Raw genomic sequence first — 22,130 nt, 5'->3', positions numbered from 1 at the left:
ATAAGCATGTCTCTGCATAGATTTTGCATAGCTTCTTCTCTAGGGTTTATCCATCATTGTACTCTCTCACTTTAAATAAAATTAAGTATTGTGAAGCCGGTAATTTGGGGGCTACAGGATTTTACAGACAACAGAAATTGATATGCTGACTGCACAACTTACTGTCCTAGAAAACATTGCACACACACAAAAAACCCATCACAGTAGCCAGCAATGCCCAGACACCCAGTACCTGTGTTCTATGTTAATTTGATTTGATTTGTTAATGTGTTTGACATCTGTTAAAGTTAGTTGGGCGATAGTAGCTATAGGTTACGAATATTTTACTATCGTAATTACATAGAACCGAATAGTAGACTGTATGTAATTTTACTGTTATTCTATTAGTGGTTATTTCCAGCACCAAAATTACTGCGGTGTCCTTGTTAGACTGTTAAAGATAAATACTTAAGAATGAGGCTAATCTAGAGGGTCCCACGTGGTCTTGCTGTGCAACTGAACTACTTTAACATGTTTAAAGAGGAACTTTAACCAAGGATTGAACTTCATCCCAATCACTTGCTGATACCCCCTTTCCTATGAGAAATCTTTACCTTTTCTTGAACAGATAATCAGGAGGGGTCTGTATGGCGGGTCTGTATGGCTGATATTGTGGTGAAACCACTCCCACTGTGTGATGTCAGGACCTAGGTCCTGACAGTTTCCTGTTTATGAGCCTTGTTGCATTGTGGGAAATAACAGCTGTTTCCAACTGCCAAGCAACCAGTATCTCCCTCTGTGCATTTGAACTGTATATCTACTAAAAACACAACCTTTTAGCCTATCACATTGTTATGGGGTGGGGTTATAGGTAATGGCAGTTGGTGCTGTCAGTTTTCTTTTTTCATGACTGCCAGTAGTAAATATCTTTATGTGCAGGCTGATTGTGGATCAAACAATATGAACAAATTACAAGGCAAATATCAATAATGTATTGATCTCTCTTCTATTTTTTAACTTCTCACTTTCAATGTATTTATTTATGTTTCCACGTTTCGCTAAATTTTCTCTTAAACTCTTTTTTCCCCCTACATTCTGATATGAAAATGGCATTTGCAATATGCAGTATCACCACAGTTAGAAAAAAAGACCTTGGTTGGTTATTCTGTTTTAATATAAATTTTTTCTTTCACATAGTTTTTGGAGAGTTTTCTAGTTTTTTCTTCATTCCCTCAAATATAATTGAATATACTTGAGATTAAAAATAATAAAATAAAATTTATATATATATATATATATATATATATATATATATATATATATATATATATATTTCTCTCTTTTTTTTAATTATCCTTTTTTATTTTATAAAAAACTAAGCTTCAGAAAAATGTTGTCGGAACAATTGTTTCAGGCAGCACTTTAACAATGAATAGTATGCAGACGTGCTTGTTGACTCCCGTTCATGCAGTGTGTAATGCTCTGGAGAAAGTAAAGGTAGGACAAAAAACTAACTTACTGCTGCAGGAACTTCCTTTAACGCAGAGCGTAGATTTCAATCAGCCGCCGCTGCACGCATCCGTCGCACCTGCCGATCTCGCCGCTTATTCCCGCCTTCTCTTGCCTCAGCTCACTGGCTCTGCCTGTCTCTATGATGCAGAGCCCTGTGAGTGGGTCAGGGGCGATTTCATTGGCTCCAGGCCCTGTCTTTTAATGTAAGTAACTCCCATTGGCTTACATTGAAACACAGGGCCAGGAGCCAATGAAAGCGGCTCCTGACCGGCTCACAGGAACTCTGCCGTCATAGAGACGGCAGAGTGGGTGGCCCAGGTCCCTGACGTGCGGCGGTGACGGTGATTGTGGTGGGTATGTGCAGCGATTTGTCGTTATCCATCGGGATTCTGCCGTTTCTGTGCCAGCGATCTCTGGTCGCTAAGGGGGCCGAGACCGCTGGTACTTAAGTGGTTAAAGTTTCTGCAATAACAGTAGACACCAGGTGAGAAGGAGGTGTCTCAGTGCTACAGGAGAGCTCAGTGACATCAGGGAAAACCCTGTACACTTCCTGATCATTTCCATATGAAATCATAAGGAGCAATTGTTTTGGCTGAGGTAAATCTACAGTGTTTTTGTAGCTCTACTCACAAAATAATTATGTAATAACGATATAATTGAAAATGGAAAAGGTTTGGTTAGACCTAAAAATTATATCTATTTAGAGCTTAAACATATTTGTAAATTTCAACCTAATTGGAGTCACAACCAAAAAGCACTGGTAACAAATAAAAAATAATTCTTCACTTATACCTTTTACTGCCATACATTTCTAAAATCAAAGAATCTTTAAATATAACATAAAACTATTCACAATAAAATATTTTGTTTGAAGATTGCACCACAAAGACTGATCTAATGAGGATATTGTAGCATCCATAGATGTATCATAGGTACTGTATGTACAGTATATAGAGATTTAAAAAATAATATTATTAATAGACACTGTTTTCAACCATTAACAATTAGGCCTTGTTCACATCATAAATCGCAATCGCTGACGCCAGCGTCTTGCAATTTTGTGTGTGATTTTTTTTTTTTTAGCGCCTCCCGGGACTTACCTTTTACAGAGCGATTCTGTTTTTTCACTTCCTGTTGTCAGTCAGTTTCGCGATTTCCCTATACCTGCCATTATAGGCAAATCGCCCCCAAAATGGTACAGGCAGCACTTTGGTGAGCGGATCGTAATTGAACCGCTCAGATGTGAACAATCCCATAGGGAATCATTGCACAAGCGCTTTTAGGGTGATTTTCTAAATCACTGGTGCTTAAAAAATCCCGAAAGTGCCCTTAGTGTGAACAAGCCCTCGATGTGCATTGACTTTGTGCCAAAAAGATGTCATGAGAACAAAGAACTGAGTCAGGCAGGGGACTATAAGACACACATACAACAAATACAGTAGCAAGAAAAAGTATGTGAACCTTTTGTAATTATATGGATTTCTGCACAAATTGGTCATAAAATGTGATCTGATCTTCATCTAAGTCACAACAATAGACAATTGCTTAAACTAATACCACACAAATAATTAAATGTTTCCATGTTTTTATTGAGCACACCATGTAAACATTCACAGTGCAGGTGGAAAACGTATGTGAACCATTGAATTTAATAACTGGTTGAACCTCATTTGGCAACAATAAGTTCAACCAGACATTTCCTGTGGTTGCAGATCAGACGTGCACAACAGTCAGGTGTAATTCTTGAGAATTGTTTCATTTCAGCAATATTGTTGGGATGTCTGGTGTAAAACGCTTCCTCAGCATCTCAATCGGGTTGAGGTCAGGACTCTGACTTGGTTACGCCAGAAGGCATATTTTCTTCTGTTTAAGCCATTCTGTTGTTGATTTACTTCTATGCTTTGGGCCTTTGTCCTGTTGCAACACCCATCTTCTGCTGAGCTTCAGCTGGTGGACACATGGCCTTAAAGAGGAATTGTTGTGAAAATCTTAGAATGTAAAACACATACAAATAACTACATTTCTTCCAGAGTAAAATGAGCCATACATTACTTTTCTCCTATGTTGCTGTCACTTACAATAGGTAGTAGAAATCTGACATTACCGACAGGTTTTGAGTTAGTTCATCTCTTCATGGGGGATTCTCAACATGGCTTTTATTCTTTATAAAGTCACTCCCTGAAAAAGATTTATACAAAGATGCTGGCCAGCCCCCTGCTCGTTGCACACTTTTTTGGCAGTTGGATGGAGCAACTGCCGTTCTCTAAGTGCTTTTAAAAATAAAGAAAACCCTGAGAAACCCCCATGAGAAGATGGGCTAGTCCAAAATCTGTCAGAAATGTCAGATTTCTACTACTTACTGTAAGTGACAGCAACATAGGAGAAAAGTAATTTATGGCTCATTTTAGACAGAGAGACACAGAACATTTAAATCAAGCTTTTCTCTTGGCAAACTCAAAGCGCTAGAGCTGCAGGATGCGCTCTATAGGCAATAACAGTGTTAGGGAGTCTTGCCCAAGGTCTCCTACTAAATAGGTGCTGGCTTACTAAACAGGAAGAGCCAAGATTTTAACCCAGGTCTCCTGTGCCAGAGGCAGAGCCCTTAAAGAGAACCCGAGGTGTGTTTAAAGAATGTTATCTGCATACAGAGGCTGGATCTGCCTATACAGCCCAGCCTCTGTTGCTATCCCAAACCCCACTAAGGTCCCCCTGCACTCTGCAATCCCTCATAAATCACAGCCATGCTGTGAGGCTGTGTTTACATCTGTAGTGTCAGCCTCAGCTGCTCCCCCGCCTCCTGCATAGCTCCGGTCCCTGCCCCCGTCCCTTCCCTCCAATCAGCGGGGAGGAAAGGGATGCAGGCGGGGACTGGAGTTTTGCAGGAGGCGGGGAGAGCAGCAGACTGACACTATAGAGATAAACACAGCCAGCTCTGACAAGCTGTTTGTCAGCAGCGTGGCTGTGATTTATGAGGGATTGCAGAGTGCAGGGGGACCTTAGGGGGGTTTGAGATAGCAACAGAGGCTGGGCTGTATAGGAAGATCCAGCCTCTGTATGCAGATAATATTCTTCAAACCCACCTCGGGTTCTCTTTAACCATTACAATATCCAGCCGTCTTACTCTGGAAGAAACATACTTCTTATTTGTATGTATGTTTGCATCTATTTTAAATGTTAAAATGTTTGCGACAGAGCTCCTTTAAAGAGGAGCTGTTAGGTATAAGGTCTCAGAGAAAATAAACACATATATCAGTAGCTAAAGATTGGCTGTACTTACATTACATATGCATTTCACTGTCCACGTTTGTACTTCACAGAATTTTTATATAGTATATGCAGAGATTGATGCTCCTGACAGCTCATGGCAGGTTCCATGTTTGTCTGTCTCCTATGAAGCCAAATGTGTCGTCATGTCCTCCCTGCTTCCTGATCACAGAAAAGCTCGTACTGAATAACACAGTGTGCAGTGAATATTAATGAGCCATGTGGCTAGGAACAATAGCTGACTCCTGCAGTGTACTCTGCCCGGAGATTTATCAGTGCTACGCGCTGGACTGATTACAAGCTGCTGTAACGTCTCATTAGCAGCCGAGGGGAGGGCCCCAGAATGCTTTGCAGTATAGTATGCGGCTTGCGTCCTGCTTGGGTCTAACAGCTTTGCTGATAAGCACACATCAAAGGTAAGAGAGATTTTTATCTTCACTAATGCCTTTTTGGCTTCCTTCTAAACTGTTTAACACAGGAGAATAGAGGTTTAAATTAGCTTCTGCAGCCTGACAGTTACTCTTTAAATTCTCCTGCAAAATGTCTTGATAAACTTTGGAATTAATTTTTCCTTTGATGATAGCAATCAATCCAAGCCCTAATTCAGCAAAGCAGCCTCAAACAATGATGCCCTCACCACCATACTTCACAGTTGGGGTGAGGTTTTGATGTTGGTGTGCTGTGCCTCTTCTTCTCCACACATAATGTTGTGTTTTTCTTCCAATCAACTCAGCTTTGGTTTCATCTGTCCTCAGAATAATTTGCCAGTACTGCTGTGGAACATCCAGGTGCTTTTTGAAAACTTTAAACATGCAGTAATGTTTTTTTTTTTTGTTTGTTTGGGGGTTTTTTTGGGCAGCAGTGGCTTCCTCTATAGTATCCTCCGATGAACTCCATTCTTGTTTAGTGCTTTACGTATCATAGATTTGCTAACATGGATGTTAGCCAGTGGCGGCTCCAGGAAATTTTTTTAGGGGGTGCTATGCAGGTGCTGGACCAATTTCCGGGGGAGCTGACGACCTGCGGCGCGCTTCGCGCGCCGCGGCAAAAAATGGGTGTGGCTACAACCTGCAGCGCGCGAAGCGCGTCGCGGCAAAAAATGGGCGTGGTCATGACCGGATGAGGGCGGGGCTAACTGTAATTTAAAGTGAACCCAGGGTGAGAGTGATATGGTGGCTGCCATATTTATTTCCTTTTAAACAATACTAGTTGCCTGGCAGCCCTGCTGATCTATTTGGCTGTAGTAGTGAACTGAATTACACCAGAAACAAGCCATGCAGCTAATCTTGTCAGTTCTGACAATATTGTCAGAAACCCCTGACCTGCTGCTTAAAGGGAGATAAATATGGCAGCCTCAATATTATTCTCACCTCGGGTTCCCTTTAAAAGTGCAACGCAAAGACAGAGGGCCCAAGTTTTGGTGACCCTTTTCCCAGAAAATTCACATAATTGTGCAGGTTTTCTCAAGAAAATACACGTAATGTGAGCAGATTTTAACAAAAAACGTCCAATGACCCCAATATGCACAATCGGTAGCAGATATGGTCCCAATATGCACAATCGTTATCAGATATGACCCCAATATGCACAATCGGTAGCAGATATGACCCCAATATGCACAATCGGTAGCAGATATGACCCCAATATGCACAATCGGTAGCAGATATGACCCCAATATGCACAATCGGTAGCAGATATGACCCCAATATGCACAATCGGTAGCAGATATGACCCCAATATGCACAATCGGTAGCAGATATGACTCCAATATGCACAATCCGTAGCAGATATGACCCCAATATGCACAATCGGTAGCAGAAATGACCCCAATATGCACAATCGGTAGCAGAAATGACCCCAATATGCACAATCGGTAGCAGAAATGACCCCAATATGCACAATCGGTAGCAGAAATGACCCCAATATGCACAATCGGTAGCAGAAATGACCCCAATATGCACAATCCGTAGCAGATATGACCCCAATATGCACAATCCGTAGCAGATATGACCCCAATATGCACAATCCGTAGCAGATATGACCACAATATGCACAATCCGTAGCAGATATGACCCCAATATGCACAATCCGTAGCAGATATGACCCCAATATGCACAATCCGTAGCAGATATGACCCCAATATGCACAATCAGCATCACCTGAAAAAGAAAAGATAAACCCATTTACTCACCTACAGCCAGAAGACCTTCTTTCCCGACCTCCTGTCCCGAGTCCCGACCTCATTGTGGCGCGCAGCGCCCGCGCGCCCACGATCCTCTTCCTTCCCGACGTCACGACGAGACTTCCTGCCTGCATGCAGAGAGCAGGGCTACGGGAAAATGGCCGCCCGAAGCCATGCACTGCAGACTCGAAGTCTGCAGAACAGGGCTCCGGGCGGCCATCTTACCGTAGCCCTGCTCTGCTGCTTCGGGCTGCCGCTGTGAACTGACTTGGCGTCTTTTAGACGCCTGAAGTCAGTTCACTCCAGGGGGTGCTTTGGGGGTGCTTGGACAATTCTAGGGGGTGCTCGAGCACCCCCTTGCACCCCCTTGGCGCCGCCCCTGATGTTAGCATATGCCAGAGACTTTCCTAAGTCTTTAGCTGACACTCTAGAATTCTTCTTCTTTACCTCATTAAGCATTCTGTGCTGTGCTCTCTTTCAGTCATCTTTACAGGACGGCCACTTCTAGGGAGAGTATCAGTAGTGCTGCTGAACTTTCTCCATTTATAGACCATTTGTCTTACGTGGACTGATGAGCTGCAACTAGTCCAGGGGTTCACATACTTTTTCCACCTGAACTGTGAATGTTTACATGGTGTGTTCAATAAAAACATGGGAACATTTAATTATTTGTGTGGCATTAGTTTAAACAGACTGTGATTTTCTATTGTTGTGACTTAGATGAAGATCAGATCACATGTTATGACCAATTTGTGCAGAAATCCATATAATTCCAAAGGGTTCACATACTTTTTCTTGCTACTGTATCTTGAGCAAATTCTAGTAATAATGGGCTGTTGGATTTCAGCATCAGCACAGGAAACCTGTAATGCCCTATTTCTGGGACTGGAGATACATTCGATACGCAATGTACTTTATTATTGTGTGCAATAGAACTAGTCACAAATAGGCCTATATAAGAAATTGAGTATATACTCTCATAAATGTACAAGCTGAATATTAATGCTATTTCTTTCTCAACTTTGCATAAGTTGCATAAATATAATAGATTTCTGTCACTCAAAAGGATTGCTCATGATTGAGATGACTGTGTATTTTTTATATGGGCATACCCTGTTCTATGCTGCAGCTTTTAGATAACTATTCTACAGGTGCCCATACATATATAGATATTCACATTCCCTGCAGGTTGGATCACTCTCATTTGAATGTGATGGGAATCGATTCCCTTAAAAATGTTCAGTTGAATTTGACCAAAATCCACTAAGGCTAAGTTCACAGTGGGACGTTAAAGTCGCGCGTTAAAACAGCATTTAACGCAGAATAACTCACTGCAATGAAAAATCAATGCCCTGTTCACAGTGCACACGTTGCGTTGGTGTCTAACGCTGCACGTTAAGTAAAAGTACTGCATGCAGTGCGTTAGACACGTTATTAGCTGCGTTGGACTGTTTGCACATGCTCAGTAATGACTTTTCATTGCCTGTATTTTTTACTGTATCTGCTGTATGCGACAGTAACGCTGCGTTGCCACTTTTTGGGCGCCTTGCGTTGTAAGCTTGCGGTGCGACTTTAACGTGGCATGAAAACACAACGTCCCACTGTGAATCTAGCCTGAAAGTATCGGATCAGATAGGATGGAAAATCTAGGGGACAGGGCAAGAGCAACAGTGAATCAATGGCCCTTTATGTTGCACTGCATTGAATAGTGAAATGCTGTGGTTCATTGGATTTTCAACAGATTCCCTGCTGGAAATCGATGTGCTGTGTGTGGTACGAATTGATTCCTTTATGAATCCAATTCTTCAGTTATGATTGAATCAATTCCTTTCAGAAAGGAATTGATTGTTTTGGAACGTTGGGAGGAAATTTATATACGTATGGCCAGATTAACATGTCTATACAGCTTTAATTAGCCTAAGATAAATTCTGAAGCTGCAGATGATAACAAACATATCTGTTAGCAGCAAAAAATGTATGATGTGTCATAGTACATTTTCCTTTTGTTAAGAAGAATGTAAATCCACCCGTGGTTTCGATTAACAGGCAGAACTGAATGTGCCCATGATCTTATGTATTCCAAAAGAACAATGGCCGTGTTGATTCATCAGCAGTGGGGTGAATTGTGGATTTGGAAATTTGTGTTGCATGAGGCTAAGTTCACAGTGGGACGTTAAAGTCGTGCGTTAAAACAGCATTTAACGCAGAATAACTCACTGCAATGAAAAATCAATGCCCTGTTCACAGTGCACACGTTGCGTTTGTGTCTAACGCTGCACGTTAAGTAAAAGTACTGCATGCAGTGCGTTATACACGTTATTAGCTGCGTTGGACTGTTTGCACATGCTCAGTAATGACTTGGAAGCATACTTTTCATTGCCTGTATTTTTTACTGTATCTGCTGTATGTGACGGTAACGCTGCGTTGCCACTTTTTGGGCGCGTTGCGTTGTAAGCTTGTGGTGCGACTTTAACGTGGCATCAAAACGCAACGTCCCACTGTGAATCTAGCCTCAGACATCACAGAACCACTACATATCGGCAGCTACTTCAGGTCCTGCTAGAAATCTGGTTGGGATCCATACAGTAGTGCAGTGTGGTACATAGGGAAATTGAATATTCTGATGCAGGATAATTTATTGCATTTGTATCCATATTTGCCATTTTGGTGGGGCATGTGATCCTATTGTCCAAAATCCATAATTTAATTTGCTCATATTGTTCCTGATCTTCATAATCTTTTGAGAAAAAGCAGTGTTAATACTGCAGAAAGAGCGCTCACTATCACTGGAAGTAAAAAAAAACTACAACTAAAATGGGAATGTGCATGCTAATGTAAAAGAGCAGAGACTGTTCCTATCTAATGGGCAATTTTGCCAGCATCTAAAATGGTGTCAGCTCATGAATGCGAGAATCATTAAGCTCACACCCAGACAAAATCCTGTGATAGGGTGGAACACATAGGTGGACAGAGCTAAGTTGGCACAGCATATTTGGCCACCCAAGCTCTTGCTGATCCCTGCTGCGTGGCTGTATTGAGCGGGTAGATCGCGGGCTATGCAGCAGCGCAGAGAGACTGTGTTATCATCATGCATAGATAGAAATGGCCATGTTTGTATGGTACATCTTGGTTGAAAGCATGCTGTTTACAGGTGGTCGACCCCTGATAGCTACAAGCTACAAGTTTTAATGTTTTATAGAGATTGGAGTTATCTATTATGCATACTTAAAATAAAGGCTTTCTGCATTTTTTTTTCAAATAGTACCGATTGTGGCCAGCACCATTTTTTTCTTTTCTGATTAGTGGATCAGTGTGGTACATTGCCTGGTATTTTGTGTAAGAAAATCTGTCAGGAACTGCATCAGGCTATTCTTGCTGTACGTATGTTCGCTTTCATTTAATATTGGTAGGCACAGTCAGGAGACCATGATTGTCCTAGAAAGGATATTAAAGAGCCTCCATGTCTGACTCAGCTCCAGAGTCATTCTTGGGCAAAATAGATGCTTCTTTATAGATAAGTGAGTAGAAGTGGGTATTTAGACTGTACAGTATATCTTGGTTAATTAGTAACCATCAACTTAAATAATTTAAAAATGTTTTGTTTAGGGCCCACCATCACTAATTCTCTTCAAAATGTCTGTAAGGCCACCTCCCCCCCCCCCCCCCCCTCCAAAAAAAAGCGTCTGACATGACAGAACACCCCATTTACCACTACTCCTCAGTGATTAAGGGAGGCAGGGTTATAATTTTGTTGCTGGTTTAAAAAACGTTCAACTTAACTGAATATTTTCTGCAAACCACATAATTACGGAATGTGACAATGTATTTTTTATAGTCTAAAATAGCTTTTGGTATGCAGTGAAAGGTGTGATAATATACAATTAAAGAAGACTGCAGGTGTTACTATGTACAATTTATATAACCATACTGTAACAACTCTATTGTACAGTACGGTAACTCATTTCCATTTTTGCTCAGAACTTTTACATGCCTAATGGAGGGTTATATTTAAACATACTAAGTATGGCTCTGAATAGGGTTCCGGAAGCTTTTTCCATTCTTGTAAATCATCCAACAATCTATCCATATTTAATGAGGCAATAGGCTTTCTGCTTTGTAACAGGAATCCATATATTTATATGATCTCTATATGCAGCATAATGTTCACAATTAAACACACTATGTGGCCCTTTCCCGTAGTCACAGGTTTGTTTTTTCAAATATGACGTGAAGCCACTTCAGTTTTTAATACTCAAGGGATGATATTGACATTATTATTAAAAAAAAGGCTAATGTTACATCTTAATGGATCATTTAACTTTAAAAGTGATGTAAGCACACGGTGTTTGAGAGCTCTGATGGATAAAACCTTACTGCAAATTAGTGCACCTTACGTTCTAGAATGCTGAATATAGTTGTCTGAATTATGTTTTGAATTTTCTTAGTTGCATGTCTGTATTAATGCTGTTTTTTTGTATCAATGTTAGGAATTAGAGTTTTTTTTCCCATCCAGTGGAGGCCGTGGACCAAGAAACACTGCAACATTTATCCAGTGTACGTGCTGCGTTATCAAGCCTCATGCTGTTTCAGATGGTAGGTTAATCACCATTTCATTCTTAACTCTAGCACTGTAACTATCAGGGGTGTATGGTAATTACAAGTAAAGGCGGTCCCATAAGGGGAGAAGCATTAATGCAAAGCAATTATCAAATCTTAAATTGTGGTTCAAAAATGTTCCAGATTCCTGAGCAGTGTGTAAATAAGAGGTTACTCACCTGGCTCTCGACTTTCCACTGATGAGATCCCCCTTCAGTCAGGGGCACCTCTAGCTACTTAATACTGAGGGTACCTCTGGCTAATACTAAGGGTCACCTGGCGGGGAAGTAGGGAAGAGGTGACAGCTGGGCCAGCCAGCACACTTGCGCCGCGGTTCGGCGGGGGGTTGTAGGTTCATTGAGGGCGAAATCTAAGGTTCCAGGACATCTTTGCCTATAGACGCCTGTGATGTACTTCCAAGCCTTCTGATTTTATTTTTACACATTGCATTTGATAATTCTCATCTTTCTATTAATATTAATGGTTACATTCAAAGTATTGATCAGCAACGCTGGTTCTTTTTTGTCAGTTGTAAAATAATCATGCTAACATCAAAGGTGGCAGTTTACGACCGATGTAAGATCTACTTATTTATAATTGTTTACACAGAAAAAAATTTGACCAACCATGTACTTCATCATTGCTGTCTAAGCCTGCCACATGGCGAACTTGACTGTCATTTTGTTGAGAATCTTGCTATGCAAGATTGGGGCTGATTCACTGCAAGACCAGACTTGTCAATTTCGCTCGCTCATCCCTACTAATCATACACACGTCAATCATGGCCCAATATGCCTAGCCAATATATCGCTATTCCATTAGAAGTGGATTGGATAGTTGTCAACTGCTATCCTGGCAAGCTTAGTTTTAATAAGTTTCAGCTGAAATATATCAAGCTTCAATCAAGCTGCAAGTGCTTTACTGCTTGATGCAGGGCAAAGGGCCATTGATTTTTTCCATCACTCCTGTCCAATCAGACTTTCAATCGATAAACACCACAAAATCAATTTAAAGTCAATTGATTGTATACAATAGATTATTGATGTGTGCATGGCCAGCTTTAAATATTTTGTGCTAATTAGTTCAGCAATGACAGGAACCAAATGTGAACATCACAAACAGAACTCTAAGGCTTTTGAGCATAGCCGATTGTCCAAATGATGGTACTATCATGGATGAGAACTTAGCTACAGATGAACTTCCTTGCTAACAAGCTTTTCCTGTGTGGACAGATCACAGACTAGACAATCTAGCCCCCAGCCTGTGTCTGACAGCTCTACAAGCTGAGCTAAGGGAAAGAAAAAAAAAACACTGTGTGTGCTTGTGTGTGTGTAAACCCTAAATAGTTACTTAGAACCGCACTAACAGGGGCCATAAATCAGGCCCCCCCCCCCACATCCTGGAGCACTAATTAATTACTTGGTTTGATTAGTCAATAATCCAGTCCTGGCCTCCCTGCACCCTCTGTTGTGCTTCTGACGATGCAACGCTTGTTCTGAAACAGCTGTCAGGTAGGGGGGAGTGCTTCCCATCGGGGGCCTCCTCTGGCTATTACATCTGCTGCCATTAAAGAGAACCAGAGACGAAGCACCCTCATGTATTTTATTACATCTATCAGTGGGAACATGACAGTAAACCCCTACCCTGCTTTTAGTTTAAATCTTCTCTGCTTAATCTGTGTATAATCAGCTGTGATAAGAATCCCTGACTGAGTCAGTCGAGGTTTGACCTGGAATCATTATAGCTGAGTCACTCTTTTGTGGAGTCTTTTCAAGCCCAAGCCTTCCCCCTCCTGGATCAGATTTCCTGCTGAGAGCTCTGATGACATGGGAGGGGCTGCTGCTGCAGGAAAAATCTCTGAAACAGACAAGTGTGGCTGTGTGATCTGTGTGCTCTGTCTGTGCAGCCAGTCATCATTATTATCTACTGTATGCAGTTTCATTACTATGAGAGACACTTCCTACAGGCAGCCACACAGCATACCAGCATATGAAGTTGAAAGCACACAGATGAAATGCTGCAGTAGCAGCCCTGCTTGTCTATAGTCTCATAGAGGCTAGACAGCATATCCAGAACACCTCATAACCTGGAAGCAGAAGGGATATGAGCCGGCGGCCATATTGGATATTTCCTGGAGCAATCATAGATAAAAAGCACTCAAAAAGGCACACCAGAGTGGCAAAATTATCGGGTAGAGCATTTATTCTTTACACGCTATCAACTGATATGTTTATTTTGTGTGAATCGTTCATCTCTGGTTCCCTTTAAATACTTTTTATGGTGAAGATACACCTGTGCCCACCCTGTGTTTTCTTTGATCCCTTATTGGATATATTGCTCCGGCGGAGGCACAGTGTTTGTGTAGCCTGGATCAAGTAGGTGTGCACGGTCTGTTGATGCTACTGCTGAGTGATGCTTATCTCTCTTTATGAACAATAATCCAGCCCTGCCTTCCCCCAACTGCTGGTGCTACGGAAGTGAGCACTCAGTCCTTCACAACGATTACACCACAGAACAGGGTAGTATCTTGAGAAGAACCTGCATGTGCATTTGTTAGTTATCCTAGTTTCAGTATCAGGGATGCATCAGAGCACTCCGGAAAAAAAAATGAATTTCTTGCTACTCATTACACAAATGAGGAAGGGAAAAAATCCCATACTTGCCAGCAGTAAAGATGCCGGCACCATGGATAAATTTAAGAGTTAATTTGTAACTTTGAAAAAAAACAGATACTTGCCCACATAGTGTAAAGCTTCTTGATGGTTCAGAGGCTTCTGCATCCATCTTTAAGACTGCTGCTGCTATGCGTGTACGAGCGTAGCTGTACTGCACAGCCAAAGCCATTCGCTTGCATGGAGGAAAGCGTGGGTGCAAATTAGAAGAGGGTCCTGGCCAGCGGCATTGGGGTTGAGGAAGACATGGGAAGCCTCTGTGCCACCCAGAGGCTTCCCTCTACATGAGTAAATCTATAACTTTTTTTTCAAGGCTACAGGTTTCCTTTAATACTGTGATTCTGAGTAAGGTAAGATTTTGCAATGGGTAAACATTTATAATTGAATATTGCAAAAAGCAATTTTAGGACCGCCCGTGTTAAAATAAAGCCCACACTGTCAGCACAGGAAGCAGAAAATATAACAGAGTAGCAGGGGAAAAAATGTCTAAACACCACTTGTCCCATAAAATCCAGGTTTTTTTTTGGTTAGCCACACACATTTTTGAAAATTTGGCGTGAAAATTTTCTGGGAGATGCCTCATAGTGTGGCCTGAGGGGTACTCTTATTCTACCTGTGGCACTGAGCCAGCCTAACTAAAAGGGGAGAGGTGAAGAGTAAAGTATTGCAATGCCAGCCATAGTATGTTGCATTCCAAAGCTGCAGAAATGCTTCCTTGCTGCTTAACCCCCTTGCCGGTCCAATTCTGACGGAAAGGGGGCGGCGCAGCACTTTTTTTTTTTTTTAATTTTTTTAAATCATGTAGCGAGCCCAGGGCTCGCTACGTGATAGCCGCTGACAAGCGGCATCCCCTACCTCCTTCGATCGCCGCCGGCGATCTTTGCAAGCAGGAAATCCCGTTCAGAACGGGATTTCCTGCTGGGCTTCCCCCGTCGCCACGTCAGAGGGAATCCCGATCCACCCCTCAGTGCTGCCTGGCACTGATTGGCCAGGCTGCGCAAGGGGTCTGGGGGGGGGGCGGCGCGGCGGATCGGCGGCGAGCGGATGTTACAAGCAGCTAGCAAAGTGCTAACTGCATGTAACTAAAAAAAATTATGCAAAACGGCCCAGTGGGGCCTGAGAAATCCTCCTGCGCAGGTTACCCCGAGCTGAGCTCTGTATAACCGGCAAGGAGGTTAATAAAGAATTAAGCCATTGCTACATCGTGTAAAAGAGGAGGGTGAACAGCCATATTTTGGCTCTTTTCCACTTTGGAATTGTGGTGGTCCACATTAAGTTATATTCAGTAAAGGTCTTTTTTGAAGTATTAGATACAAAGCATCAGCACAGAAGTCAGGCAAATTGCATTGTTTAGTAGAAAATGAAAATGGCAGCCTCCATATTTCTTTCACTTCAAGCTCCCTTTAGAGTGCATATTACTGTATCTTTCTCAATGCCAAGGTGAACTTATAACAAAAGTTTTCTGAATCAGAGCCTATTATGTGCTGCTGATTAAAAAGAGCATTTGAATATGTGGTACAATTATTTTGTATGCATTCACTAATGTATTACTTTTGTTTGCACATGTTTTATCTGAAACTGTAGTTGGTGCATACAGGAACTAGTTAAGCTGGTAATTATTTCTGTTATTTTGATGATGATGTTTTGTGCAGCGGTGCACCTTTGCCTCTATAAAGTCTCAGTTTTTTGTTTTGACTTTTTTTAACCTCTTAATGACAAGTCACTACATTAAAACGTCCTTCTGGAGCCTCTTAACGGCTCCGGGATGGTTTAATGCATCAATTGCCCCTGCCGCTGCGCATGCGTGCGTGCCCACCGCTCGTATTCGTCAGGACATGGAGATCCATGGTTGGTGAAGGGGAACAAGCGTTCCGCTAACCAATCACACTGTCTGGAATGAATGGACATGACCCCGATCAGGGTCCATGTGTCCAGTCATAATAAAGGAAGTAGTAAGATTGTAAAATGTAAAAAAAAAAAATTAAACACTTGTAAACCAAGATAGTGTTTGCAGTGCCATGTAGTGGTGACAAAGTAAAATTACACACACACACGCCATACATTTATCATAAAAAATTAATAAAATTAATCCCTTCCTCTTCCTAAGCCCCCTTGCCCTCAACACTTGAAAACAAAAGTTTAAAGAAATACATAAATAATTAAAATAAAATCATGGGTTTTAATTATGGTAGCATAAAACTATAATGGCTAAAAACTGAGAAATAATGATTTATTTCCCATTTTTTTTACGATTTATTCCCATTAAAATGCATTTAGAATCAAATAATTCTTAGCAGAATGTACTACCCACAGAAAGCCGAATTGGTGGTGAAAAAAACCAAGGTATTGTTTTGTTGTGGATAAGTAGTAGTAAAGTTTTTGGCAAATAAAAGGGAGGAGCGCTGACAGGTGAAAATTGCTCTGGTCTGTTAGGCTAAAAAACCCTTGGGGTGAAGTGGTTAAGTAAAATTTTAGTTTATTTTAAAAAGCTTAAAAAATATTTTGGACTTATGATCTGGGTCTAGTAGGGAATAGGACTATAAACTGTCAAAGTTGTTTCCTCCATTCTTCAAGCCATATTGAAAACTAAACTGTGTTTAAGGCTCTCTAAATATTAATTTTTACTATGTTTATTCTGTAGTCTTGCCATCTCATTCATTTTGTCTCAATATTTGCATGAACTATTATGTTACCCATTTCTGTCCAAAGAGATCATAAGATCGGGAACCTGTTTTTCGCATGTGCTACATTTTCCCAAATGGGTGTGAGCTTTTTGGCTATTCTTGATCTGCTGCAGCCACAAAATGTTGTATTTTCAGTAATGCATTTCAGATTCTCCTTATGGTTATATCAGAACTTTGTAGAGCAGGCACATGAAAATAGACTCATTATATAGTGAATATAAACCACTGACCTTTTGCACAGACCATTTTCAAACAGACCTTTTGAAAATATCACAGTTGCATGAACCCGTAGCACATGTCAACATTTCCAATTTTCATATTTATAATTTCTATAGATGCCTTGCTCCTGACTTAGATAATAAAACTAGGGGGTAGAATATGGGGCTATATTGTTTGTTGTGATACCTTTCTAAGCCTAACTCCAGGAATAAATAGTGCTACAATATTTGCAATGGTATATGCACAAGCACAACAAATGCATTAAGAAAATTGGAGAACCTTGAAGACAAAGGCTAAGTGGTTACGTTACTCCTCAGACTACTGAATCTTTCACCAGGATCACCAGGAAGGGTAAAGGGGCCCATACACTGGTCGATTACAGCCGTCGAACGATTTGCGGCCGATTTCGATCAATTTGGTCGATCTGACAGGATGGAAAATCTAGGTCGATCTGCTGCTGCCAGCAGATCGATGGCCCATAGAGTTGCATTGGATCTAATGGTCCAATAATGCATTTAGCTCGATTTCCAATAGATTTCATTCTGAAATCTGTTGGAAATCTGTTCCTAGTGTGTGGCACACATCAGTTAAGCTACGGCCGCCAATGACGGGTCCGTCAGACCCGCTCAGCGGATCGTTCAGAAACAGCCTTATCAGTCTGCCGACAGTGCGTACACATGCGCTACTGTTGCCTGAAAGTCCGCCCAGCGGGAGGGTCTGACGGACCTGTCGTTGGCGGCCGTAGTGCGTGTGTACGCACCTATAGATTCCTGTCAAATTCCGACTTGACAGGCATCTGACAGAAATCTAGCTGATGGTTGAATCTGCTGCAAATCTATAAGTGTATGGCCACCTTAAGTATAATGCCTAGTACACACCATATAATTTTCTGTTCGATTTTTCTGTTTGATTTTCTGTAAGATTTTCTGTAATTAGATTATTTTCTGTAAAGTACTGGTAGAGACTGGTCATTATCTCTGGTGCATTGTCTTCTGGTTATCTCCTGCTGAGTAGAACAATGCTTAATTGCTAGTACGATAGATGGTTGGATAGATAATTTCCAACATGTTGGAAATGATCTATCTGGCAGGTAAATCTAAAGGGGCCCATACACTGGTCGATTTCAGCCATCGATCAGAAATCGATTCTTTCAAATCTATCAATAGATCGATTTGTGGCCGATTTCGATCCATTTAGATGGATTTGATCTATCTGACAGGATGGAAGATCTAGGTCGATCTGCTGCTGGCTGCAGATCAATGGCCCATAGAGTTGCATTGGATCTAATGGTGCAGTAATGCCTTTAGATCGATTTTCAACAGATTTCCAATAGATTTCATTCTGAAATCTATTGGAAATCTGTTCCTTGTATTGGCACACATCAGATAGATTCCTGTCAGATTGAACCTGACAGGCATCTGACAGAAATCTATCTGATGGTCGAATCTGTGGCAAATCTATCAGTGTATGGCCACCTTAAGTGTATGGCCACCTTAACAGAAAATCTTACAGAAAATTGTATGGTGTGTACTAGGCATCAATCAGGCTTATAAGATAAAAGTGCTGCGCCAAGACACCTAAAACAGCAGCAAGTCCAGAAGCAGTTGATTCCCTATACTGCACAATGTACAGAACAAAACTATTAACACATACTGGACTGCACTAATGCAATGTTTAATAGTAAAGCAGATTCACAATTCTCAAATAAAATAAAATGCAACTAGTATAAAGTATTGTAAAAGTAGCTGATGGTATGTCAAAATCTAAAATCTATTTTTGCACAATGCCTATACATTAACTTGCATGCACTCACTGCAGGTAAAAAAGCCAATAAGCTGAAAATGACTACAAACAAAATAAGGCCAAACCCCATAGTCTATATTATACTTGGCCATTCATCCCATTTAATGTTGTTGCCAGATTGTATGGTGACGATGCTTGATTTTAAAATAAAGGTATATTTCTCTGCATTATGCACCCCCCCCCCCCCCCCCATATTATACTGCTATTACATGTCTCCCATTCCATGAGACTCTTTTTAGTCCCCCTGTTATTGTGTCCTCCCATTGTTAGCAAGCGCCCTGTAGTGTCCCCTGTGTTGTGCTCCTTTACATTGGCCTATGTGCTATGCATCTCTTATGGTAGTCCTGTGCAACACCCCCTTATTTTCTCTGGTGGTTCTCCTTCATATTTGTAGTCCCACCCTCATACCTTTCCCTGGTGGTCTAATTCACACTCGGACGATTAGCAGCCGTTTACCGATATTTGCTCATTCGCCGACGATCGGTAGCGCTTTTTAAAGTGTTAGTGCAATTAAAGGTATATGGCAGGGATCTCTTTGCTGCGATCGCCGGCGATTTGCAATTATCGGCAAATGCTATGCATGCAGTGCTTTTCAGCAATTTTTGCGTGATCACGATTCTACTGTTAAAGAAACATGAATCACGGTCACTCAAAAAACACAAAAAAAAAAGTTGCAGACGCAAAACACTAGTGCTAATCGCTAGCGTTTTGCTATGCAAGTGTGAATGGGCCCTAAAGGGTAATCCCCTCTCTATAGATTGCTCCTGTGATCTAGCAGTCCCCTGTCCTTCGTATAGCTTTCCCCACTGGTCTAATAGTTTCTCCTACCTCCTTTTTTGTATAGTTTTCCCTGGGGTCTAGTGGTCCATCTCCACTTTATATAATTTTCCCTGGTAGTCTAGTTCTACTTTGGATAATCTAATTGTTCTACTTTCCCACTTATAGCGTTCCTTGGTAATCTAGTCGTCCTGCTTCTTGCATCTTACATTTGCCTTTGGTAGTGTAGCTGCTCTCCCCCCCCCCCCCCCCCCACACACACACACACACTTTGTAGAGACTGGCAGCAGGAGTAAGTATCCTCTTAGTCCATCCTAATTCGCTCCATTTCTGCAGTGAATGAGATGCTTCCACGGCTTATACTGCCAACCTCTGCAGATGTTTTGAAATCCGAGGTGTTTTAATCATCATAACTGGAGGATTAATAGCCATACCTGCTGCATACCCATTGTTCGCCCTGAGAAAGGAAGGAGTTTGAGTGAGGGGGGGTCCACTGCCCTGCTTTATGTCTTCAACATTCTCTCAGCCTGCTGTACAGGGTTTTTAAATTTATCCATTATAGCAAATTGGTGTCTGTGTAGAGCATAGGCTCGATGGAGGATGGGAGGTAGTGGGATAGGAATGAAAATCCTTATTTATAAAGAAATGTCAGGTGGAGGATGGAAAGGCTTTGAGTCACAAGCCTTGTTCTGTTATACATGCTTTGTTACTGGGTGCTGCTGTTGGGGAGGGTCACATGTACTGAATGCTGTTGGTTGGAGACACTGAATACAGCTGGTAGAATTTTGGGCAGTTTATGAATAGAATGTTGTGACTATTCAAGGGTAAAATGTGGGGAACATTGGGAATATATAGCTGTTCTGCAATGTAACATATTTAATTTATAAGTAAAGAATTTTCAGATCTTTCTATGAGCATTTTGCATGCAGAGGGAAAGACATTGCAATGGCAGTATGAGGGGAGAGGAATTTGATTGGGAGCAAAGAGCAAACGTATGATATACGATTATAAATGTTGCACACAGGACAATGGTAGCCAGCTAGTTGAGTGTTTGTGTAAGTGGATAAGCTACAGTAAAAAAAACAATGCAAGTAATATAAGACTGTAAGCTGATCGGTTGACTGTGTGCAGTAAGGTGGCTTCATTTGGGAGGAAAAATTTGAGATAACAACAATACTGATACAGGTTCATATGATAAATTACAGCAGAGTAAGATACACTGAGAGGAGGTCCCTGCCCTGATGGGGCTGGTAAAAGGTTCTCCAGCACTTTAGGCAGAAATGTAAATGTGCCCCTCTCCACCCCTTAGTTGCGACTCAAGGCCAAGAAATTGGGCACTATCTTAGATGCACAATACCAATATTCCAACATTGATAACAGGTGATAGATAACAGGTGATAGAGGAATATCTGTAATTTACCAATAATTTATTATCAGCAATAACTTGCACCCAAAGGTGAATAGATGTCTCCTCATTACTGAAGTACTCTGTGACAGGCATTCACCCCTGTCTAGTCCAGCCACAAGAGCCAAGCCACAACAAGCTAGGGACAAATGGCCAATCTCAGACAACGATGCAGGAAGTCGGCGCTGCTGCTGTAAGAGCAGAACCTGCCTAGGGTGTTACAGTATTTAAGACGGGATATGAATAAATCATGTACAAGCATTTTGGTAGCCTCATGTGAGAGGAAGGGATGCAATCTGGAAATGTTTTTGAGTAATATTGTAATTGAGATAGTGTAAGAATTTGTAAGTGGGTGTGTTTAAAATAGGAGAGCCGTTGTTGACTACTGGCCATATGAGTCTGGCTGAGTTAAAACAGTTTAAAACAGAATAACTCCAACTGGGTATAATGACTCGGGGGATAGGTTATTTAATGTTAAAAGCACATTTTCCCTATGAAGGAAGAAGAAATGCAAGGTTCTATATTGTTCATTTTTTCTGTGGCTCCTAAACTCTTGCAACCCCTGTATAATTTTCTCCTTGACCTCCTCACATCTCAGATCTTCTTGCCACTTTCTGAAAGCCATTTCACTAAACTTATCTTCTTCAAAGTGCGCTAAAGCCCTTGAGAAATCTAACAAAGTTTTTAGTGTACCTCCAGGATTAATAAGGCTATGCATTGAGCAATGCTATGCACTTAAAGGATACCCGAACTGACATGTGACATGATGAGATAGACATGTGTATGTACAGTGCCTAGCACACAAATAACTATGCTGTGTTCCTTTTTTTTCTTTCTCTGCCTGAAAGAGTTAAATATCAGGTATGTAAGTGGCTGACTCAGTCCTGACTCAGACAGGAAGTGACTACAGTGTGACCCTTACTGATAAGAAACACTTTCCTAGCAGAAAATGGCTTCTGAGAGCAAGAAAGAGGTAAAAAGGGGAATTTCTTATCAGTGAAGGTCACACTGTAGTCACTTCCTGACTGAGTCAGGAC

The 22,130-nt window shown here is 41.4% G+C and overlaps 1 protein-coding gene across 1 annotated transcript in view; it reads left to right on the top strand.

The window, feature by feature from the left end:
- The window catches only part of NME7 (NME/NM23 family member 7), a 311,856-nt gene that overhangs the window by 113,010 nt on the left and 176,716 nt on the right, over positions 1–22,130 (top strand). Inside the window, exon 8 of the mRNA XM_068269804.1 lies at positions 11,425–11,530. Coding sequence (XP_068125905.1) covers positions 11,425–11,530 — 106 coding nt within the window. The remainder of the gene's footprint in view (positions 1–11,424; positions 11,531–22,130) is intronic.

This window comes from Hyperolius riggenbachi, chromosome 2, assembly GCF_040937935.1.
Source record: "Hyperolius riggenbachi isolate aHypRig1 chromosome 2, aHypRig1.pri, whole genome shotgun sequence".
Lineage (NCBI taxonomy): Eukaryota > Metazoa > Chordata > Amphibia > Anura > Hyperoliidae > Hyperolius > Hyperolius riggenbachi.
Note: the sequence above shows the minus strand (reverse complement) of the source record. Positions and strands in the feature narration are given on the sequence as shown.